General features: G+C 43.9%; 1 protein-coding gene across 7 annotated transcripts in view; it reads left to right on the forward strand.

Moving 5' to 3' along the window:
- The window catches only part of Tbc1d1 (TBC1 domain family member 1), a 180,973-nt gene that overhangs the window by 104,589 nt on the left and 57,342 nt on the right, over positions 1-19,042 (forward strand). For 4 of the 7 annotated variants that reach the window (XM_076938528.1, XM_034508887.2, XM_034508891.2 and 1 more), the window contains 7 exons: positions 4,866-4,957; positions 9,018-9,128; positions 11,483-11,611; positions 12,905-12,991; positions 15,308-15,588; positions 17,867-18,025; positions 18,587-18,706. In XM_076938528.1, the coding sequence (XP_076794643.1) occupies positions 4,866-4,957; positions 9,018-9,128; positions 11,483-11,611; positions 12,905-12,991; positions 15,308-15,588; positions 17,867-18,025; positions 18,587-18,706 (979 nt within the window). The remainder of the gene's footprint in view (positions 1-4,865; positions 4,958-9,017; positions 9,129-11,482; positions 11,612-12,904; positions 12,992-15,307; positions 15,589-17,866; positions 18,026-18,586; positions 18,707-19,042) is intronic. The other 3 variants (XM_034508890.2, XM_034508892.1, XM_076938530.1) reach the window with 1 other exon arrangement.

The following is a 19,042-nucleotide window of genomic DNA, read 5'->3' on the forward strand; positions in this document are numbered from 1 at the left end:
TTCTGGTTTAGTGGGGTTGTGTACATCCACAGTATGAGTAACTTACCCACCCCACCACTCACTTTTCATCTTCCTGAGTCATAGCTCACTCACCAGACTCTCCCTCTTGTAACTTTCCCACAGCCCCAGGCAGCCACCATTCTACTTTGTGTTTTTCTGTGTGTGTGTGTGGGGGGGGGTTAATTTGTGGTATGTAAAAGTATACATATGTGTGCAGAAGCCAGAGCAGGGACATGGGTGTTTTCTTCTGTCTTTTCTCTGCCGTGTTGACTTTAGACAGGATTTCTCACTGAACCAGAGTTGGTTTTGGCTGGATTAGTCCAGCTGCTAAGTGCTGAGGGTCTGTTTGTCTCTGTTCCTGGTGCAGGAGTTACAGGCTCAAGCAGCATGCCCAGCTTTGAATGCAGATTCGCTTGCTTGCACAAGTCTCTTACCACTGAGCTCTCTCCCTTTCTGATTCTACAAATTGAGTTAATCTAGGAACCTTATAGAGTGGAATCAGTAGGATTTGTTCTCTTGGTTTTGGATTCTTTCACTTAGCATTATATCTTCTGGGTTTGTCATTTTGTACATGTCAGAATCCTGTTTCTTTGTTTGGCTGGATAATATTCCATCAACTGATTCATTTATTCACCACTGGACATTTAGGTTCTTTATGCCTTTCACTGTGTGAGCAGCAGTGCTAAGTAAGAATTTTGGTATACCCACATCTGTGTGTGAGCAGCAGTGCTAAGAATTTTGGTATACCCACATCTGTGTGTGAGCAGCAGTGCTAAGAATTTTGGTATACCCACATCTGTTCAGGTTTCTGCTTTCTGTTCTTCTGGGTAAGTGAGTTTGCTACTTCATATGGTGAGTGTCCTAGTTAGGTTTTTTGTTGCTGTGGTGAAACACCATGACCAAAGCAATTTGGGGAGGAAAGGGTTTATTTGGCTTATACTTCTACATCATAGTTAATCACTGAAGGAAGCCAGGACATGAAATCAAACAGGGCAGGAGCCTGGAGGCAGAAAGTGATATAGAAGCCATGGAGAGGTGCTGTTTACAGGCTTGCAATCTAAACCCAGGGATAGCACCACCACCAATGGGCTAATCAATCACTAATTAAGAAAATACCCTATAGGCTTGCATATAGCCCAATCTTATGGAGACAGTTTCTCAATCTAAGTTCCCTGCTTTCAGACAACTCTTGCTTCTGTCAAGTTGATATAAAATTGGTTACACAGTGAGTCTGTTTAACTTTCAAGCTTTCCTATACTGTTCTATAATAATAATTATATTCCCAGTACTCACAGATCCTAACTTCTTTGCATTCTTACAAAAATGAGTTTTATAATAGTAGCTGTCTCAATAGGTATGGAATACTACCTGGTTTGTTTGGTGAGATAAATTAACATCAGCATCATAAAGTCTGAAAAGGTTCACTTTGGTTATTACAGTGCTCTTGAAACAAGCATGATTTATTTTTTTAAAAAAATATCCATGTTGTTACTATTTGCTGACAGCATATAAACTATATCTGGAATGAGAGTTTTGCTTTAACAAGAGATCCCAGCTGAGAGGCTCACTAGCTCTTTCCAGCCAAGCTGTCAAGATAAGGCAATTGATGGAAATGCCCAAAGACCTATTAAGCCAGCAGTGACTTCAGCCTTACAGCCAGAGGAGATCTCGATCTGCAGAGCTGGCTGCCGCTGAGTTCCACCTGGTCAGTCTGTGTTGGGCCTCAGCATCCAGAAAGTCACAGCTAGAAGGTTTATTCGGGATCAAGAGTTTGCTGTTGGCATTTGGAGAAAAATCATTTAATTCTCTTTTACGTGATAAAATCCAACCATGGCAGAAAATTGTACTGCTATAGAAAATATCCATAAATATTAAACAGAGCCACGCGGCGTCTGGGAAGTGTGTGTTTTACCCACTGTGTGGGAAGCATTTTTAAAGGAATAGATAGTGAGTTATGAGAGGCCACCTTGGAAGAAGAGCAGATTTTGAGTCCGTTGACTATTTTATGTCTGAAAGTCCAATAAATAGAATGAAATGATTTATCGGAAGCCATTGAATATTACTGTAAGGGTGGTCTTGGGTGTGGATGTATCTCAGTGGTAGACTACTGACCTGGCATGTATGAGGTCCCAGGTTCGAGGCCAACAACTCCCACCAAGCATTTTGTCATTTCCAATTGAGCATCCCTAATCCTGAAATCAAAAAGGCTCCGAAATCCAGCAAGGCTCAGAAGTTCAATCCTGAAGTTATGCTCTGACCAAGCACTCCACAAACTATAGGAAGGACCAGTAACATGACCATAAGAAAGACTTATAGAATGTTTTCTTAATCAGTTGATGTAGTTATGTCCCAGAATGTATAAAATAGGAGAAATATATGTGTATTTATTGTACATACACAAATGATGTATATGTGGGTGCACCGCGTACTCAGGGCTAACATGCTTGCACAGCTTCTAAGAAAACAAAGCTACTCTGGATTATGTATTTGAATTTTATAACCATACCACTGCTGTGATACTTACAGTATTTTGCTTATTTCAGAGTTTGAGGAACATTTTGGAAATTGCTAAAATTAATCATGCTGCCTCTGAAAAACAAAATACTGAGTTGCGGTAGAAGGGCCTACCACGTTGAGGTATCTTGAGTTTGGCTAGGCCCAGTCAGAGGTCCCGACCATTCATTCTATGAAGAAGAGCCGGAGGCTTAGGATTCACCCTGAGATTTTCAGTATGTAGCCTAACTATTCTAGTCCAACTTTCTTAGAAGCTTGAAACAATACACTCACTTGCTAACAATACAGAGTTTGCTGCTTAGACTACATCAGGGACTTTTTTTTTTTTTTAATATTTGGGAGGATTTTTAGTTGGTCCTCACTGGGTACTTATTAATAAACTCAGGCACCATTGTCCGTGAGTATTGAAGTATTGCTACAGAAAGCCTGCCCCTCTAGCTTTGTATGACCCTGTACATGGCAGGGAGGGTTGAAGAATTATACCTTGACAACCTTTTCTCTACCTCAACCCACCTCTGTATTCGCTTATGTCCTGGAGCCACCTGTGTGTTGGACCACATAATTCTACCAGTTCTGAGAGGCAAAGGGGGCCGTAGTGATCTGGTTCTGGAAGCAGACAACTCGCTTCCTTAGTTGGTGGGACAAAATATGTGATTTCAGCATCTTAATTTTTTATCTATGCATTAAGATTACTAAAAACAAAATCCCCACCTCTGTGATTATTTTGAGATCTCAACATAGTAAGTATTGAATGAAATGGCATTAGTTTTATAGCAGTCTTGTAGAGTTCATCTTGGTTGAAGACAAAATAAGAAAAAATAACATTCTGGAAGCTGAGGTGCCTGCTGGACTTTGCATAGCATCAGTAGCTTGTGTGTGTGCAGCCAGTAAGGAGGGCTAGGCTGACCTCCAACTAAAGGAAGAGAGAGGAACACCGGCTGTGGGACAGACTAGCCACAGACAGACTTCTGGCCTCTCATGAGTTCCCAAGTCATGAGCTATGGACTCAGCAGACTCAGCTGTAAGGTAGAAGTATGTCTCCTGAGTCACACGGGCTCCATGCTCTGGCAGGGTTCTCTCCAGCTTTCAGTCCTGGAGATGCTTTGACCACTGTTCATGCTACGTAACTACCCAAAGTAGTCAGAGTCTTTACTTACCTGCCCCCCAGGGCCCTTTAAGCACATGCTACTGAGCAGAGCATTCACCTGCAGCCTTACCTGCAGCTCAGGAGGTTCATTGTTTAACGGAGTGAAACAAATTGTTTAAATCAATTGAATTCAATCTTTTGAATATCCCTGCTCCCCACTCCAGCCATACATCTCTGGTTTTGGTATGATGTAATTGTAGGTTTTATTTATAAAACCTACCCTGCCTCAATTGAGGGCCAAGAGGTTTTTTTGTTTGTTTGTTTCTTTGATTTTGGTGGCAGGAGCCTGTTCTTGGTCACCATCTTGAATAAAGGACTCTTGTTTGACCTTTTATTTTTGGTGGCCATAAATTACTCCCATGAATATTTCACTATAAGCTTTGTCCAGCTGCTGAGCAGGGCTTCTTTCTCACCATGTCGAGACTTGGGCTGGAAGAAAGCAGCAGTGGGTTTTTATTCCATGGAGGTTGGGTTAGCAAATCCTTAAACTTCACAGGTTCTCTGACATCTGTGCCTGAAACCAAAACCCCACAAACACGACCCTGAACTGTATCCATGTAGGAACGGAATGTCTTAAGGAGATCGTAATAGATGCTGGGCTTTTATGTAGTCATTTTTACAGTGTTTCCTCGGAATCCTTTGTAATGTTAATGGACTGATCTTAAGACAGTTAAACACATGGTGACAGGAACACTGTCAGCCACACCAGTACATGTGTCAGGGATGTAAGTGGAATTTAAGGGAGAAGTAAGGTTCAAGGTTCAAATCAACACAGCTGCTTGTTATTAAGAAAGTGTTTTCACGTTCTTTTGTAGTTAGAAGTTTGTCTTTTTAAAGAAAGTGGGTTGTCTTCAATATTGTAACACTGAACAGTAATCTGGAGCTGGGTGCACCTGAGGCAGAGTATATAAGGGTCGTATTTGAAGAGGCTTTATAAAACTTTTGTGTTCGTGGTTTTCCTGCATATGAGATTTGGATAATACCACACTCTCATGGAGTTGTTTTGAGAATTCAGTGAAAGGCGGCAGGTTCAGTCTTGGAGTGCAGCTCCTCACACAGCAGCGTTCAATTCATGGTGATGCCATTGTCAAATAGAAGCATCCTGAAGAGGGTGGGCGAGATGAAGGGAACGAGCTTGGAAGGTGATAAATCCAACACAGGACTTCCCCCATAGACTCTTTGTCTTTTTCTCTCTTCTCAACAGGAATGAATTCATCTAAAACCAAATTAGAACTCCAGAAGCACCTGACCACACTGACCAATCAGGAGCAGGCAACGATATTTGAGGAAGTTCAGGTACGGTGGACTGTAGCATGTAGCAGGAGAGCACACCCGGCAGCATGCTTGTGGAGTGTCCTGTGGACTGAGTGCTGAGGACTCAGTGCTGTCCTGCAGTGCCCTGCAGGGGCATGAGCCAGTGTCCTATTACAAAGTGGGTAGACCCACAGAGCAGGAGGCAGAGGGCCTGGGCGTAGGTCTACATGCTCTCCTTTGCTTCTGGATCCCTCTACCAGCCTCTTCCCACGAAGTCACAAGACATTTGTACATGGGTGTGAACACAGTTGTTCCTTCTATATTTATTGTTGTCTGCTTTGAAAATATATGTGTCATATTGTATGTTAGAGCCTTATAAATTGAAACTCAAAAATCAAAACAGACTAAAACCACCACACACGGAAGCACACTCATGAGCTGTGTGCATTAAACCTGCAAGTCTGCTCTCACTATTACTGGAGCTGCTGCATCCGTGTAAACCAGGCCACATGTGTCAGCCTGCCCGAAGCCTCCTTGTCAGCAATCTCTAATGAGCTCAACACAGTTTTCATGTCTACCAGAACTTGGAACCATTTTTGTAGGGTTTTTTGCTTTTTTCAAAGTAGGAGAGTGCATTGGGACAAAGGTGTGTGTGTTCTATTGTTAGGGGCTGACTAACCCAGATAGGCAGATAGCCATGTGTTTGTTCTCACCCCCATGTGGGGGAGGGGATGAAAAGGTTCAGCTTTTCTTTCTGTTCTTTGCTAAAGTTCTCTAGTTCCCTTGTTCTGTAGGCTTGGCATACATTTATAGAAAGAATAGGAAGATGTTGTTGTTTGTTGTTGTTGTTGTTGTTAATTTTGCAGGTGGTCTTGGGTTGCTTTCACAATTTTTATTTGCCTGTACTTTGCTTCTTACTCTTAATGCATTGCTACTGAGGCCAAGGCTGTCAGTGTGAACCCACATAGGACACGGTGCCACCAAGTCACCCAGAGCACCTCCCCAGCAGGCGTGGGGGACACACTTCCCTTCCCTAATGGTTTTCAGTTTGATGTAGACAGCACCATGGAGCTTTCCCTGAGCAGAGGGGTGATGCCTCAGGAAGGCAATTCCCCAAAACCTCCTGCAAATGGTCTGTTTGATTTCCTCCTGCAGTAGCAAGGAGTCTAATGGACACAAGCCCTCTCCTCTGTGACCAGAGACATTGGAAAAAGGCGGATAATAAAAGTGTACTGGAAAAGCGCGAGTATTGTGATACTATTGCAGAATACAATTTAGTGTTCTCCACAGCTCTAGATTTTTGATGGCTCTGAAGAATAGAAAAGCAGTCATGTTGTTCACTGGCTGAGAAAACCCTGCACATCCTTCACCTTCCTCCGATGCAAACATGGACTCTTTTTGAGTGATACAAATTTGATCTTCTCTGGTGGCTTGTTGATGGTCTTCCTGAATGGCTTTCATGGTTTTTCTAAAATATTTTGTAGTCTCAGTCACTAATCAGTGATGGGTGGCTGTCCCTAATAATGTATTTGAAAATTCACATAGATCAAAAAGGTCATATTAAAATGTGATGTAATCATTCCTGGAGGGTAATTTATTTCTGAAAAACTCTCCCAAAGGCCAATTATTATAAAGCCAATGTAATTACTATTACCAGTGATACTGTTATTTCGTTAGGAATGATGCATATCATACTCAGTGTTTCTTTAGGAGCAAGATTAAACACTAACTAGGCGAACGGTACTGGAGATGATGGCAGCCGACCCAAGCCCTCAGAGGACTCAGTAGCAAACGGTGTTAGCCTGTCCTCTCCTGAAAGAACTCCGGACACCACACAACTACCCATTTATTTACAAGCTGCTTGACAGGATGTTTCAAACATGAGTAGGGATCCCCTGTGGCAGTGACACCACAGGGCCCCCTCTCTTCTCATGCTGTCCCACTCTTCAGGTGCCTCAGATTGTGCTAACCATATTCAGCAGAAATATCTGCTCTCTAGCTGACACTGCAGCAATGATAGTAAAAACAGTGGCTCAACGTCTTTAGTTAAATATGGAGTGTGTTATCCAATCAAAGCATGGCTTAAGTGACGTCCTTGGACCATCTTAAGCTTTTTCAGTATTTGGATACTTACTGTTGGTGTCAGGGTTTTCTGTTGCTTTTATGGTACTTCAGAGGACCCCTGGAGAAACAAGGTTGAGAAATTAACTTCCGGTACTTTTAGCAAGCAGTTTGGCTGATTTTGATTGTTTAAATTGATGCATAAGGTGTTTATAGAAAAGCACACAAATGGTGGGGTATGCGCTGTTGCAGTCAGCACCCAGGTTGAGCATGGAGCCTTCTCAGTTGCTGAATGCACTTATCACTGTCCTGGGTATCACTGCCCCTGGTAACCACCATCCCAGCTCCTAGCACCTCTGATTGTGAACAAACGTGTTGATTACTGACCACAAATTGATGCTACTCAACCTGATTCAGTCATTTTTGTGATTGTCACTCTGATTAATGAATGTGAATAAAAATGGAGAGAAGCAGTCCTTGAACCACATGTGAGACTTTAGGGTGATGACACGTCCCTCATCTTAAGCACAGTGGGAGGATAGCATCTCCATACTTCACAGTGATTCTGAGGAAGGATTCAATTTTTGACAGTGTGACACCACAGATAATACACTTCTGCTGCACTGCAGTCATTGCCTGGGGATGATTAGTGGGTTCCCTGGGGGTCTCTTGGCTCCTGTGGCCAGTGGGAGGCACCTACAGTACTCCACCGTGCCTGCTTGTGACTTCATTTTCTGCTGGCTTGAAGCTCTCTCTCTCCCCTCTCTCCCCTCTTCCTCTGCATGTGTATGCATGAGCACTCGCAGTTCCACTGCATAGTTTCAGTGATCAGACTCAGGTCAGATGGTTGGCGGCAGTAAGTGCTTTTATCTGCTGAGACTTCTTATCAACCTTAAAACTTGCCACTTCAAATGACCTTTTTCTAAGGAAGTCTGGATTATCTGAAATCTGGATTAAGGTTTCCTTTATCGGTAATGCTTGTGACTCTAAGGATAACACCACTGTTCCTTAGTTAGCTGGGAAGAAATTTGCCAATAATGGCACTGACGCAGACTCCGATGCTTGTGGAGTTGATTGCCTGTCACTCCTGACCTGTTAAAGGGCAGGGTACAGCCTGGAGTTAGAGAGGAGCACTGGGCAGTGCCTCTGTCTGGCAGTAGCAGCAAGGCGGATGGCCAGGAACTCTGTGTCTCTCTGGGGTGATTTGGGCAGTTGGTCTTATTCCCATTCACAGAAAGGAATGTATTGAATTAGATGACTTCTAAAAATAAATACTCTGTGGCTGATAATTCAGATGCATAGATTTGGGAGCTAGGGGAGACAGAGCATAGGATTCTATGTGTCACTGTCGTTTCAGTTGAAGGGATGCTGGATTTCTGTAATGCGTCGGTAACTAAAACCTGCGTGTTTGTATCTGTAAAGCAGTGCGCCTTGCCACTACTAGCAAATTAAAAGTCCTTGTGAATTTCAAGAAAGAACTCTAAAGGAGGGGAGAGGAGGCAGAAAGGTTGGGAGAGAGACAAAGAGGAGGAGAAGAGAAGAAAGGAGGATGTGGGAGGATGACTGAGAACTTGGCACACAGGTTTTCATGGAAGTGTCTGCCTCACGGGAATGCCACATTGTGCCATATGACGGGCACATTCACCATGTGACAGTGTGACCCTGGATCCAATTGCCGGGTTCCTTTCTAGGTCCCTAACCTTAAGAGCTCATAAATTTGTGATCATTATGACTCTGGGTATTTGCATAGATTTTATTTTATCTCTTTAACTATTGACTGCCACTATTTGATGTTAAATTTTTTATCTTGGGTAAAAGAACATGAAAGATGACTCCTAAATCTGGCCCAGTGGCCCTGCTCTCTGTTCTTTTAAAAAATTGCCTCCACTCTTTGGGTGATTAGTGCCCCCTAGTGAGATCATTGAGGAAAAGCACGTTACTGGGTGGAAGCTGCTAGCACTTTGAAAGGGGATGTCTTAACAGTTTTTGTCAACAATTAAAAGGAAGTGTAATGTTTATGTTTCTGATTTTTTTCCAAAAGAAATTGAGACCAAGAAACGAGCAGCGAGAGAATGAATTAATTATCTCTTTTCTGAGGTGTTTATATGAAGAGAAGCAGAAGGAGCACAACCACACTGGGGAGCCAAAGCAGGTGAGCACATTCTGACTTTTTATGGGGAGCTTTTTATGGGGCTGCTTGCTGTATCCACAGAATCTAGAGATTCTGTGATAGGCTGAAGCCTCCTCTTCTCCATAGGCTTTATCTTCATTGTTGCACATCTGGAGAAAATGAGGGAGTGTTGGTTGTGTTTAGAGATGGCGAGAGATACTTCTGAGCCACAGCACGGGGGAGAAGTTGGTCTTTGTTGCCTTCGTCCTTTGAATTGAGATTACATTATTTCACAGAACACATAGAGTCTTTGAATAGTGAAAAAATGTTTTAAATGTGTACTAGCAGTAGGAATTAGGCCATATTCAAAGAGCGTTCTGTATCCATCATTGGACAGAAGTGTAAGAAGGCTGCCAGTGCCCTGGAAAGGCATTCTCTTGTGTGCCACTGCGAAGGCTATGAACTGGAATCCTCTCAGGGAAAAACTTAAGGATACCTGCTGTTGCGGTAGATGCATCGTCCCTGTGACCCAGCAGTGATGTCCCCGCTGTTTCCCTTGCAAAACCTTTTATGTGAGTGCTTCAGGAGCGTAAACAAGAGAGTTCACTGTAGCTCCCTTCCTAAGAGCTGGAAAATGGAGTAAATACTTAATAGCAGGACCAGAAATAGGTTTGTTATACAATGCACTCTAGACTGTACACTGACTGAAGTGGGTGAACCAGAAGCATTTATAAGCATGGGTAAGTACTTTAAAACAATATTGGAGTTGGGCAGTGGTGGAGCACGCCTTTAATCCCAGCACTTGGGAGGCAGAGGCAGGCGGATTTCTGAGTTCGAGGCCAGCCTGGTCTACAGAGTGAGTTCCAGGACAGCCAGGGCTACACAGAGAAACCCTGTCTCGAACCCCCCCCCTCCCAAAAAAAATAATATTGGAAAGAAAAAGACTTGCATGGTATGACTCTGTGTGTGTGTGTGTGTGTGTTATTTAAATCAAGATTCCACATATGATAGAAAAGGTGACATTGGTCCTTCTAAGTCTGGCTTATTTCAGTTAACATGATTATCTTTAGTTCCATCCATTTCCTTCAAATGGCATGATTTTGTTTGTCTATATGGCTGAATAAAACTCTGTTGTCTGTGTGCACCACATTTGCTTTATCCATTCATCTATTGATGGGCATCTAAGCCGATTCTGTTGTTAATTTGACTAGTGCTGCAGTAAACGTGGATGTGAAGGTGTCTCTGTGTATGCTGGCTTAGAATCCTGTGAGTACGTAGCCAAGAGTGGCCTACCGGGGTCATGTGGTTTTTCTCTTTCTAGAGTTTTGAAGAATCTTCATGCTGACTTCCATAGTGGCTACACTAATTTCCATTCCCATGACCAGTGGCATCTGTTACTTAGGTGTTTATTCGCATGTGGGGGGCAGCAGGGAATGTGCTGGCTGTGCCACACACAGCTGGGACCAGCAGGGGTAGTTCACCTGCCGGTAAGTTCCAGAGCTCCCTGCTCCTCTCATTTCTCAACATCTGGCAGTGCTAACTTGGCCAGACTTGAGTATGGCGAAGGTATTTGTGTTAGTCTCTACACATTTCTGTGTGCTTGACCTCTGCAAAGAGTGTGCTGGTATTTAGAGTGATGGAGAATTTGTTTGCTTGTCTTTTCCTGACAAAACCATCATCTAGCAGAAAGTGCAGTCGGGTGAGGGTCCATGTAAGCAACATAGTGCCCAGCCTTGAGGTGTAATTTTTGGACACATACCTCCTTGCTAACAGGTAACATGACATATTTAGTGGCTGTCAGATTCCACTGTGCTCTGCCTTAATGGTATGCATAGCTGAGAGAAAGAAGCTTGTTTCATAGGAAAAAGAACAGAAGAGGAGAAAAAAAGAGAATGATTATAAAAAGATATAGAAAGAGTGGATTCAATTGATAAATTTAATTTTTAACTTAGTCTCTAAAATGCCCTCATAGGTAAGTTACTGCTTTATTTTTAAAAGTTGGCAAAGTAGGTTTTGTCACAGATCCTATGTTCGGTGCTTTCTGTATTCCCATGTATATTGTAGTCTCTTAACACGGCGATCTCATTAGATAATGGTAGTCCCAGTTTACTAGAGGAGAAATCCAGGCGAAGAGAAATGGAAATTTGCACAAGGCCACAGTTAGGATATCACAGGTTTCTGGTTTAGCAGCCTGAGCGAGCTGGCTGATTAGATTTGGGCACATGTTCTCATTTCATCTGTGATAGTAGATTGTGCACTGAACTTAGAGGCATGTTGCTAAGGAGCACATGAGACCCCAGGCTTTCAAGAGGATGGGCCCTGCAGGTTGTTCATTCACGTGCACCAAAGGGTAGAAGCTTTACTGAGCTTAACTTTTCATTGGTTTTCTTTTCTAGACACTGCAGGTGGCAGCAGAGAATATTGGGAGTGAACTGCCACCCAGTGCTAGCCGGTTCAGGTTAGATTCTCTGAAGAACAGAGCAAAGAGGTCCTTAACAGAATCCTTAGAGAGCATTCTGTCCCGGGTAAGTAGCATCCTTTCGTCTCACTTAAGTTGAATCGTTTTTTTAGCAGAGTCTAAAATTCAACTCTACTTTATGTTTCATCAGACTTAGAGCAGTAATTATCTAGGTATTGTTTATTTTTCACATTTATTTAGTGAAGTAGCGTCACACTGTGTAGTATACCCTGACTTCACACTCCCAGTCCTAGTGCCCATGGCTCTCAAGTGCTGGGAGCTTAGACCTTTTGTCTATCCCATGGGATTCCCTGCTTCCAAGAGCCTTAGTATTTACACAGTTTCTATAAAGAACATGGATTATGTATACTAAGATATAGGTCCCATCTGATCTGGTGTCCCTAAAGACAGCTTCAAAAACTATCCTGTCAGCTCCTTTTGTTGGGTATTTGGAACTCCCTAGAAGCAGATTCATGAAATATTTGAAGTATGGGCCAAATCCTACCAGTCTCTTTGTTTTCTTAAATAAAGATTACTTTATTTGCACAGTGTCATTCATTCAGATACTTGTTATCTAAGGCTACATTTGTACAGAATTGAATATTTGCCACAGAGGCCACATAACTTACAGATGATGGTAAGATGCTTATGAAATACTTGCTTTCAAAACAAAAAGTTGCCGATCTAGGGCTCTCTGTGAATATCCAAGTACACTGAGCATCAGCTGGGAGTTCCCTAGGAAAGCATCCTCCTAGCCCATGAGTGTGAACACCCTTATGCCACTTCTAACAAATCAAAATTGGATTTTCTGTGTTAAAGACTCACATCTCTGGAACTTGGACTTTTTGTTATAGCTCTTCAGATGTTAGGGCATAATCCCTCTGAAACATAAACTTTATTTTAGTCAGTTAAAGATGACTTTGTTCAATGATATTACTGAGATTTTTCAAAACATCCTTTAAGGTAATTCAAAACAGACCAATTATAAAACCAAGACTGAAAGGGCTTGCCTTTGAGAGTTCCCAGAGGGATGCAGGTTGATTGAGTGACATCCAGGTAGCCAGGTATGATTACCCATGGCTCAGGAAGGAGCTATTGAGTATGCTTTGGGGATCATGATAGATGTATTGGCCCTCTTCCTGTCTGTCATCCCCAGCAAATGACTGATCCATGGGGCTCTGTGGGTCATCTAGGTTGGTATGATCCTTAAAATGATGACGGAAATGTGACGGTTAATGCAGGGGTGTGCTGAGCTGTGCTTAGCACTGAGTTCATTTTCTGGGCTTAATTAACAAGGCCAGGCTGCTTCCAGGTGATGATGACTTTGGGGCTGTGTCTCAACTGCCTTTTATTTTTGTAGGGTAATAAATCCAGGGGCCTGCAGGACCATTCTGCCAGCGTGGATCTGGACAGCTCCACTTCTAGTACTCTAAGTAACACCAGCAAAGTAAGCATACTTCTCTTTCAGTGGTACCCTGAAGATCCAGCCGACAGGCCTGCCCATCTTGAATCTCCACAGCCATCAGGACAAAAAAGCCCATGTCCCTCTAGTCATGCAACACTTAGTGTTTCCAGGCTTTTCTATACAAGTGGAGGGTGAGCCATGTGAAAAGTTTTAAATAAAAAGACAAATAACTATTCCTATAAACAGAAAATCAAGATCATATTTTTAGACAGATGAGACCTAATCTGTAACAACCATGGGCTTCTTATCTAAAGTAGATTTTGCAATAATAAGAGATTGAGAGCTTCAACGGTGGGAGTGGGTCGTGAATTCAGGGAATTGTGCAGCATAAATCCCTGAGACTGTCCCGTAGCTGACCCCATGACTGAGAAAACACGATTGTTTCTTTAAAGAAGCAGCCAAGTCTTACCTCTGTGGTCTGCCGCAGAGCTCAGATATGAGTTACCTGACAGTCTCTGTGGTGCCACACCTGCTGTGTCCCCTTGCTGTCCTAGCTTGTTCCAGAGGCATTTACACATGACTGGACCTGGTTGGTTTAACCCCTTGACTCCCAAGAAGTAAATTTGAGGTTTGGTGTTCGGGAGGCAGCCTTCCTCCATATTGTCAGCATGCTCTGATGCAAGAATAAGGAAGCTTGTGTGCTCCAGCCCCTCACCAGAGCTCTGTCCTAGACTTGCAGTTTTCAAAGGCGTCAAATCCTAGCCAACAATAAGAAAGACATTTAACATGTGACATAGTTTGCAAATACACAGAACCCTCCCACACAAAATGAAAATGAGTTAAAATGAAATTACTCTCTGGATAATGGGCAGCATACACTGTTATTTTCTGCTCGTTTATTTTTAAAATGCTCCTGGCAAGCCACTAAATTGATATTACTACCTGCTGGTGTGTGTAGTGTGTGGTTTGAGACTCATTCCTTTAGATGAGCATGACTCAGACTTTAAGCCGCATCTACGCTTCACTTGTTCTGGGTGGGATCTAAATGCTGACTCCGCCAAGCAGGAAGGTGATGTTGCTGCTCCTGCTGGTTTTGTACACTGGTTTTCTAAGTTAAGACACAGCAGGCCACATCATCATCCAGCCTCCACAGGACACACACTGACCGTACCTCACTTTTCAAGTGTACACACGTCATGTGCTGCTGGTTGCCTGTTGTAAAACGATGGCTAGGTCCACAGGTGAGAAAGGACAGTTGAACAAGTAAACCCCACATGACGGGGAGTGTGATGAGAGCTGCAACAACAGATATTGGTGGCTTAGACCTCACAGGAGTGTGGGGAAGAGGTGTAGTTTGGCAGTAGAAAGCTTAGAGAAGGGAAGGGTGCTGATGCTATGAATTAAATTTTGCTGAAAGTGTGGAAATGGTGCTGAGGAAAAAAGGCAGGGAGAAGGATTTTAGATTGCTTGGTGTCAATTGTGAAGTTCTTAAGACTCCCGTCCTTTGTTTTTATGTGTCCCCTCATCCCCTTTTCTGGTCGTGTACCTAGCTCAGGCTGACCTTGATGTGTATCCTAAGCTGGCCCAGAACTCCTGATCCTCTGGCCTCTGCTTCCTAGGAGCAGAAATTATGGGCATGACCACCAAGGTTGACTTGTTAGGATTCTTGATGAATGTTTGAGCATTCAGTAAGGAGGGAGCATTTAATGAAACTTTAGCTTATCTCTGTAGCATTAGACGGACTACAGACCACTTTAAAGTTGTCTCATCTTGCTTAATTCAAGAAATTTCACTGTGCTCTTAGAGAGGAGGACAGTGAAATGCAGCAAGAAGTGAAACGATTTCCCCTGGATTATGACAAGTCACATGCGACAGACATGTTCCTCCTCCGGGAAGACTAGAGGGTATGGTTTTAGCATCAAGACTGCCAAGTAAATCTCAATATTACGTCAGAGTCAGAAAAAGCCTTGAACTGTGGGTAAACATTTATGAACATACTTTGCAAAGATAGAGAAGTTGGTTAAGTGGTGCGAACTCTCTATACAGTACCATACTTTGTATAAGCCTGTGAAAAGCCTGTTCTCTAGAGTGAGCAATCTGTTCATGGTGTTTGAGAAGTCAGTGTTACAGCTTGTGAACCTCATTTTTATATTTGGAACTTTCCCCATCTCTGCAAGAAGCAGAACCTGTCTCTGAGAAGCAGGTGTTAGGTAACAGTTTTAATACCCTTATATCTTTGGTAGCTTTTAGATGACAGTCTAGTCAGACAATCCTACGAATTTAATGTTTCTGTGTGCTTAGATTGCCAGTCCCCCGTTCCCCTGTCACATATCTAATCTGCTGTCCGTCTGCTATTAGGAGCTGTCCATGGGTGACAAGGAGGCCTTGCCCATCTCTGAAAGCTCCTTCAAGCTCCTTGGCTCCTCAGATGACCTGTCCAGTGACTCAGAGAGCCACATTGCAGAAGAGTCTGCTCTGTTGTCACCTCAGCAGGCGTTCAGAAGGAGAGCCAACACCCTGAGTCATTTCCCAGTAGAGTGCCCTGTGCCTCCAGAACCTGCCCAGAGCTCTCCAGGGGTCTCTCAAAGGAAACTCATGCGGTATCACTCCGTGAGCACAGAGACACCTCATGAACGCAAGTAAGAGTTGCTTAAAGTGTCGGATTTATTGTATATGCTGAACACTCTTTTTGGGCAAAAAAATAATCCGAGCCAGGTTTAACCCTTGGCTTCAAGATAAAACTTGAAGCAGTGTCAAGTTCTTGGCTCCTGCTGGAAGTGTGTAGAGGTAGGTGCAAGCATTGTTAGCAAGCCGGTAGACAGGAGCAAAAATAGTCCTTATGTGTGTCAGTAAGTCCTTAATGCATGAGATGTTGTCTTTGGAACTTGTCTGCTGGTCACGTGGGTGTGAATAGAGGAGTTTGCTCCTTTGGGTACCTAGATCTGGGCTGTGGTGGGATGGGGACACCGTGCTCATACAAGCGGGGGGGGGGGGGGGCAGGGGGAAGCTGTGCTTTGAATGTCCATGAGACACCCAGAAGCCTGGGCACTGGACCTGGCTGTCTTGATCTAGGTGAAACCTGGGCATATCTGATAACTGGCTCTGTATGATAGAATCAGAGTTGATGCTTTCTGAAATCTGTCACTGTGGGAATTCTAGATCCAACACTCACTCCTTGTCTTAGGTAGGGTTTCTATGGCTGTGATGAAACAACCATGACCAAAGGCAAGCTGGGGTGGAAAGGGCTATTTTGCCTTACACTTCCACATCATAGTCCATTATTGAAGATAAACTGGGGGCTCCTGAGGGAGCCAGGAGCTCACACAGTAGGAACCTGGAGGCAGGAGCTGATGCAGAGGCAGTGGAGTGCTGCTTACTGGCTTGCTTCTCATAGCTTGCCCAGCCTGCTTTCTTATAGAACCTAAGGCTGCCAGCTCAGGGATGACACCACCTACGTGGGCTGGGCCCTCCCTCCTCAGTCACTGATTAAGAAAGCACCCTACGGGCTTGCCTACAGCCAGATCTTATGAAGGCATTTTCTCAGCTGAGGCTCCCTGCTCTTTGATGACTCTAGCTAGTGTCAAGTTGACATAAAACCAGCCAGCACACTGCACTTAAGAATTGGGCTCAAATAAGCAGTTAAACCTTTCTGGCTGTAGAGAAGCATAAACAGTGTGGTGGCAAAAGCTTTCCCTCTATTTTTCTGGATCTGTTAGTGACTAACCCCAAGTGCCAGAGACTGTGACCAGTCCCCAAATTATCCTTTAAAATATGTTTAAAAATGGGGCCATACCCATGTATGGTAGCAGCCTCCCACTGGCTGGTGACAGCAGAAGCTGGGGCAATGTGTGTCCATGTGACTTGTACCCGGTACAGCCGTTTGAGTCAGTGAAGTGGTTGGCGTTTGGCATGTGTGGAGGGAAGGTGTGACGTGTCCTAATAATCGGCAGCCACACACAGTGCCATCAGCTTTGTTTTCCTAGGCCACTCGTTGGGTTCTTTGGAGTTAGGCATGGTGACTGATGGCAGGGGAGGACTTCCTCCAGGGTTTGTTAACAAGTCTGATGTTTCTGAGACAAGTGCAGCTTAGCTGTAGGCTGACAAGCTCCCCGCTTTCCAGCATCCTGTGAACACACTGCTCCACATCATGGCTGTGTGCCACCACCTCTCTGTGGCGTTTTTAGTGCTGGTAGAAACATTCCTACCAGAAATGCCCGAGTTCTGTGCCAGTCCTCAGGTGGAGGGACAGAGTGCTGAGAGTCACCACTTTCCCTCTCTCCCCGAGATATAGCTCTGTCATGGGCTATGATGGACCAGCCACGGGAGGGTGGGGACATGTCCACCTTTTGCATATTTATTTTGCTTTCTCTCTTGTGAACTTTCCTCCTCAGTCTATAGGAAACAGAACTTTGAAATACAGGGCAAGATGTCCTGAAGGGAAAGGGAAATGTGGCTTCTAAATTTGGGGTTATTTTCTTTTTTGTTTGTTTGTTTCTTTGTTTGTTTTGTTTTGGGAGGTTGTTTTTGTTTGTTTGGGTTTTTTTTGGTTTTATGGTATATTTTTGATATTTTATTTACATTTCAGATGCTATCCCCTTTCCCCATTTCCCCTCCCTGGAGATCCCCTATCCCATCCCCCCTCCTCCTCTTTGTTTTATACCATTTTAATTACATGCAAGTATTAAGGTCAGTTCTAGGTTATTTTATCCATCTAAAATTTTATCCAGCAAGGGAATAGAGCAGAAAGTATTGCTGGAAGCACAGAGCCGATCCAGGACCTGACAGTGTTTGTCCCTGACAGCCATCCACGACTGCTGATTCCTGTAGACACTCAGTAAAGCCTTGTGTTCCCTGTTTCTGTCCTCCCTTTGAGTGTGCCCCTGTCCCCTCTAATCCCACTTTCTCTGATCTGTTTAGTGTGGACCATCTTCCTGGGGGCGAGTCTCAGTGCTGCCCAGGGCAGCCTTCAGCTCCGCCTCCACCTCGTCTTAACCCCTCCGCCTCCTCACCAAACTTTTTTAAGTACCTAAAACATAGTTCCAGTGGAGAACAAAGTGGGAATGCTGTGCCAAAGAGGTGAGCACACGCGCATGGCAAGTTCAGTGTTGTCTGTCTGCCAGGCATCCACACTGAGTCAGCCCAGCCGCATGGGGCTGCCCCTGCAGGAAGCCCAACACCGCTTGCGTGGGGGGCTTTTTGGTATTATTCGGATTTGCTATTTTCAGCTGTCCTTTGAAATGACCTAATTTTACTCTTAGTTTTCGTTAAGCTATTGTGAAGAGTCTCAGTGGTAAACTGCTTTAACACTTAACTACACATCCCTTGACCTTTATGAGAGCACACAGATGCATGCGCACAGGCTAACAGCTGTGTTTGTATACACTGTAATCTGTACTGTGTCAGAAAGGTTCTGATTAATTTAGATAAGTGTGGCATGTGGAGGGTAGTGATTTTTTTTTAAAAATCTAATTTATTGACTGAAAACTTGAGTCAGTTTCAGTTACAAAATGTTTTACATGTCTTACCTGATTTACTTCTTAGCATCACAGTGAAGGGCTTTCCTTTTTAAGCTTAGAGTGTTTACTTTGTGTGTTTATGTTTCTTTATCCTAAACTCTTTTTTTAACCAAACTCTTAGTGTCTCCTACCGTAATGCCCTGCGGAAAAAACTCCATTCTTCCTCCTCTGTGCCAAATTTTCTAAAATTTCTGGCTCCTGTAGATGAAAATAACACCTGTGACTTTAAGAACACGAACAGGTAGGGTTCTGTTTAAATCTGTCAGGTCTGGATGCGCTGAGTGCTGATTTGTTTGATAGATGGGACATTTCCGCTGCTCTTCTGCCATTTGGAACATTAGCTAAGCCCATCATGTCGCCTTCTTAAGCCATGTCTCCTCATCTGTGCCTTTTGTAAAGCGGGCAGCCACCTTCGGTTTGCATAGGACTGGTTTGCTGGAGTTGTTACCCTCAGAAGAGTAAAACTCGTGGTTCTGTAGGGTTGAAGGGCAGTAGCCTGTGCCTGTCCTCGCAGGGGCAGCGGTCCAGTCTGCCAGGTGTGACGACTGCCTCACTCTGGTGCATACTGAGTGTGAGT

The sequence above is a fragment of the Arvicanthis niloticus genome, chromosome 7, assembly GCF_011762505.2.
Source record: "Arvicanthis niloticus isolate mArvNil1 chromosome 7, mArvNil1.pat.X, whole genome shotgun sequence".
Taxonomy (NCBI): domain Eukaryota; kingdom Metazoa; phylum Chordata; class Mammalia; order Rodentia; family Muridae; genus Arvicanthis; species Arvicanthis niloticus.